The sequence below is a fragment of the Lottia gigantea genome (genome assembly GCF_000327385.1).
Source record: "Lottia gigantea unplaced genomic scaffold LOTGIsca_8, whole genome shotgun sequence".
Classification (NCBI taxonomy): domain Eukaryota; kingdom Metazoa; phylum Mollusca; class Gastropoda; family Lottiidae; genus Lottia; species Lottia gigantea.
This window is the reverse complement of record NW_008710662.1, coordinates 1,171,279-1,176,401: the sequence shown is the minus strand read 5'-3', so window position 1 is coordinate 1,176,401 and position 5,123 is coordinate 1,171,279. Positions and strand designations below refer to the sequence as shown.

Genomic DNA, 5,123 nt, shown 5'->3' with positions numbered 1-5,123 from the left:
AAATCCTTGTCAACTATACCACAAGAAAATAATTATGATAGTATAACTAAGACAGGACGAGATCAAACATTACCAACTTATGATTTTCTACAAGTTAATTCTACTGCTAGTTCTGATCATGTTAACAAGACTAAATCAGATAGTAGTCATACTTATTATAATACAAAAGGAGAATCTTTAACACGTAATATTGATCCCTATTATGAGAATATGAAAAGGCCTTAATCATATACAACTCATTTTTGATGAATATAGCATCATTGAATTTATTGCAAATAATGGATATTTTCATATCATTAAAGACTTTTGATCTTAACCGATAATTTATCATTTAGAGCAGTAATCAGGCTCGTAGCCCGAAAAAATGGATCGCCTGGCTGTAATTGGCTACAATCAAAAATTTAAAAAATGTGTATTAAAAGCTTTAAAGTTCTATATGGTGGTAGTTGTCATTTCGACGAAGATTTGGTGCTACTTGCTGTGAAAGAGCAATGTGGTCATAATTCGAGTCACATTGTTCAGATTTAATACTGCTCACTTGAATGTGGTTGTAATTAGGATTCTGCACACCTGATTTGGAGGTTGGTAAATGTATATGATCATAGTTACTTTCTGTTCCGCGATGAGAATTAGTTTCGATTTTATACTCATTCGTTGATGATTGACATGGTTGGAAGTTGACATCAATATGATGGTAATTATCATCTCGTACAGGTTCACTAGAACTATCTGCGCCCAAATGATGATAAATACTGTCAGGACCTTCGACTGATTCCAATGATTTGTAGTAACAATTCTCTGTCAGGGTTTCAGTCAATGTTTGATCATTTTCAGGCATCCCTTCTGTCAAATCAATATCTTCATACTGTCTTCCTAATATCTTGGAGGCTTTATAATTACCACCTGTAACTTTGTCTGGCAAAACCTTGACTCCTCTGGATTTAGGTATGTAACTGCTTTCTCTTCTATTGCGGATCCTTTAATGGAAGTATACACGACAAAACGTTAGAAACAAAAAGTATGATAGCTAAAAGTATCTTGCTTACTAAAATTGTAATAATATGATTTAACTTACTTCGAATTGAACGCTAGCTGTCAGTTAAATTGTAAATTGGTAGTGATATTTATATATATCAACTTTGTGAGCCAAATCTAGGCAATGCTGATTGGTTGAATACTTGGTTAGGTTATAATGATTGTCTGGTATAATTAGTACATTCACACAGCAATTGGTCGAAGACAAATCTATCCCAGGTCGGTCTTCAAAATTTCCAAAATCCAAAAAATATAGCGAGTCTAGGGCATAATCCTATGATTCACTTTGCGACTAGATTTGTCAACTCGACAGCCCAATCATATAGTGTTTACAAAGCATGGTTGTATGGTATATAATAAACCATTGAAAAGTGAAATTTACCGAATTAACCCTAGAGTTTTATCCTAATACATTTAAAAGATTCAGTAACTCACCTTTTGTGAATCAGAATTATAACTATTATAACAATTGTAAGAAAGGATAAGGCTCCAATGATTCCTCCAAATATTAACCCCACATCGCCTGGAATTGAGACAGAATTTGTAAAATTATTAGTAATTCCAGCTATAGTAATATAGTAATAATAGGAGTTAATGAGCAATATTGGCCAGTAAGATGATTTACAATAAAGATGAATTTAGATGTCCATTCGTTGATTGCGTAAATATACATATTATGTTTAATCAAACTATCATGTCGATTGTGACGTTTGGAGAGGGATCATCGAAAAGTTTAAAAATGGTAGAAGCTAATCGTGTTATCCGTGTATACGATTGAAAATTTCAGAGTAAAGTTTGTTCCTCGTTCATTTTGACAATATTCATTTAGAATTATAATTGCACGTAGGTAATTAGATAACAGATTTCAAGGGAATGAAGATATTAATTGCATCAAACCTGATAAATTGTGTATCGGACTTCGATCAGTTACATTGGGAGTTGATGTTGCAGTTACTATTTCTGAAAATGTTGGATAGTTGGTAGTTATAATGCTTGACGGATAGATTGTAGTTGGGGTGCTTGTAGGAACGTTGGTACTTGAGATGCCTGTCAAATAATTGGTAGTTGACGGATAGTTGGTATTTGTTGGTAACGTTGTCGTTGGGTGTATTGGTATTGCTGTTGATAATGTTGTACTAGCATCGGATTCACTTACATAATATGTTGTACTAGCATCGGATTTACTTACATAATATGTTGTACCAGCATCGGATTCACTTACATAATATGTTGTACTAGCATCGGATTCACTTACATAATATGTTGTACTAGCATCGGATTCACTTACATAATATGTTGTACTAGCATCGGATTCACTTACATAATATGTTTTATTAGCACCGGATTCACTTACATGATAAGATGTCTCCAAAGATGGCGTGGACCATGTCGATGGAAGCGAATGTTCACAATCGGTATACATTCCTGAGCTACCTATAATGTCTCCTGGGTGGAATCGGATATCTCCAAACACCATTGATGAGGCTGGAGAAGAACTTTGTTCAATATCAGTGATAGTCATCACTGTGGATTGAATTTCCTCTTTAACGTTGGTGGAATTGCTAAAAAATATTGGAAATCTTAATTTGCATGTTACTTAAACGGAGTCATTAAGAAAGACCATGGGAGAAACACCAGCCTTCAAGCCTTTAGGACCCTCGAAGAGGATGGACCTCTAAATTACGGTCTGCAATGAAGCTTTTGTTTTACCGGCCGAATGCTAGATCTTTGTATCACTTATGACAACGAAGTAATTTCTGGATTATATTGTAATGTTAAGTTACGTGGAAGTATCTTCATTTCAGCGCTCAATATAATGCATCAGAATCGTGAAATATTTCCTTGGTGAAATTGATCGTTATGATTCATAGTGATACACAAACCTGAGTGCATATCATTGGATTATGCAATGCCCTTAGAAATAAAAAAATACATACCCCATGACGTTCAATATACTAGATATTGCAATGACATTCACCATTAATGCATCGCACGTACGAAATACAAGTTAACTGTCTTAAGTCATATCATTAGATAAGTTTTATATCTTTTAAAAGGAAGCAGGTAAAACTGCTTATCTCTTTCTTTATTCATTTACTTCTTTTCTCCCCATAAACAAACAGTAACTCTTAGTTGAAGTATAACACTGTTTGCATTCATACTATATAAATCATATTTTGTCACGAAAAGTGATCAAAGCTTAATAAAAAGTGACCCCCCAAAAACATGTTTCTCTTTATGATATTTTTAGAAATATTATTAGAAACATTTGACTCACAAATCTTCGAAACACAAGCATGTTACTTCCATGTCCAGGAGCAGACAAATGGTTGTTTGATTTGTAAATAACAAGTTAACGTCCGGTTCCAGCTTACTGATATCACAGCCTACTCACAAGAAGTGTGCCCCGTTTATGCCATATAAAAACATAAACTGCCGACAGTGGCTTATTTTTACCAATTAATGTGATTCGTTATCGCTGTTACTTGTTACCTTTAGGTGACAAGAGTTAACATAGGTTGATCATATTCCTTCCAATTATGATTGGAAACGATTATGATTGCAGACAGTTCTACTTTTATGTAATTCTTTTCAATAATTTTATTGCTTCTCCAAGGTGAATTAAAAAATTGAAATTCGTAATCAAATTTATGAATTTCCATATTCCAAACTAAATGCAGTAACGCCAACCATTATCTTGGATGCAGGAACAGCTTGAGTTTATCGATATGATTCAGCTATCACAAAAAGATACTAATCCTGTCGAATTCTTTCCTGTAACACCAATATATTTTCGGAGAGCGAATGTAGTCATCGGTGACACACTAACCTCTTAGCTGTCAGCACATCGCTGAAGTGAAACTAAACACTTATAACTGATTTTTTTATCCATTCATATTCATATTTGCACTTGTCAATTGATGACAAGTGATTGCATAATGAAAGTAGTTTAGGAAATATTTCTAGTTTATTTAAATACAGTGAAAAATACTATTGCCTCACTTGTAAAAGTGGATCATAAGATAAAGTAAGTATTTTAACATAATTATTGTAATTCAACTGAAGTTCTTATATTTTGTACAAAATGACAAGATCACTTGATTAAAGTTGGAATTTGCACCGATTAACTTGGTATTTTTTTATTATAAAAGCATGGTTATGAACCTCTTTATTTAAATAACCTTTTTCTAAAAAGGTAAACGAAGTCTTTATAACAAGGATAACAGCCTTCATGGAAAAAGAGTATGCTTTTATAATGTTCTCCAAATTAATGAATCGGGGCACAAAAGGGAGTCACTTTTTGCTTAAATATTTCGTTTAATTGTTGTTGCTGTTGCTTTGCAAAAATATTTGCACAATAGAGCATCTTTTTTGCAAACATATATGTACTAATCACCGGGAACTGGGGTCTCAGTGATGGAAGTCGGTGGACCTAACATGTAAAAAGCGTCTACTCGGAATAAGACCGAAACTCCCTATGTTACTAGAATAACTTGCGTTTAACATCTACACTGTATACACAATCCATTGTTAATTATGTCGAATAATTATGTCAATCAATTATCTTAATGAGTTAAGAAAAATACTACTGAATAATCTATATGGTTATTCTGATTATAGAAATGAAACAAATTATAACAAGTCTGTTTCTGTGTTTGGTGATAAACATCGGATTGATTGGATGTGGTATGTAATCTTATTTTTCACATTTGTCTTTTTGTTTCATAAATTTGATGATAAACGTTTTCATGCTTTATTTTGAAGTATTTTCATAATAAAAGTTGATTGAGCTTTGTGACAATAACAGTTTTTATCGTTTAATCATTTTATGATAAACGATTCTATACTTTGTCTTCCAAGGTGTTTAATGATAAACGAGTCTGTACTGTATTTTGTTAATATATAAACGTTTTTTTATATGATGCTTTGAGCATATTGATAATGCAGTTATTTAAAGGATTTAATGATAATTGTTTTTATAAGTTGATATCAAGCAAATTGACACATATTTGTATATTTAACCTATTTTTAGGTTCCGGTCTTATATGAGACATAAAATATAAACGGGTATGTGTGCTAGTCGTCTT

General features: G+C 32.6%; 2 protein-coding genes across 2 annotated transcripts in view; one reads left to right on the top strand and one right to left on the bottom strand.

The window, feature by feature from the left end:
* LOTGIDRAFT_229546 (hypothetical protein) overlaps positions 1-434 on the top strand; it is a 12,889-nt gene extending 12,455 nt beyond the window's left edge. The window contains exon 10 of the mRNA XM_009066872.1: positions 1-434. Within this exon, the coding sequence (XP_009065120.1) occupies positions 1-225 (225 nt within the window). The 3' untranslated portion in view covers positions 226-434.
* LOTGIDRAFT_155301 (hypothetical protein) lies at positions 425-2,557 on the bottom strand (the record flags this gene model as incomplete). The annotated part of the gene is made up of 3 exons (XM_009066871.1): positions 425-977; positions 1,471-1,558; positions 1,933-2,557. 3 exons carry the CDS (start codon positions 2,555-2,557, stop codon positions 425-427), a joined length of 1,266 nt encoding a protein of 421 aa, XP_009065119.1.
* Between the last annotated feature and the right edge of the window lie 2,566 nt (positions 2,558-5,123).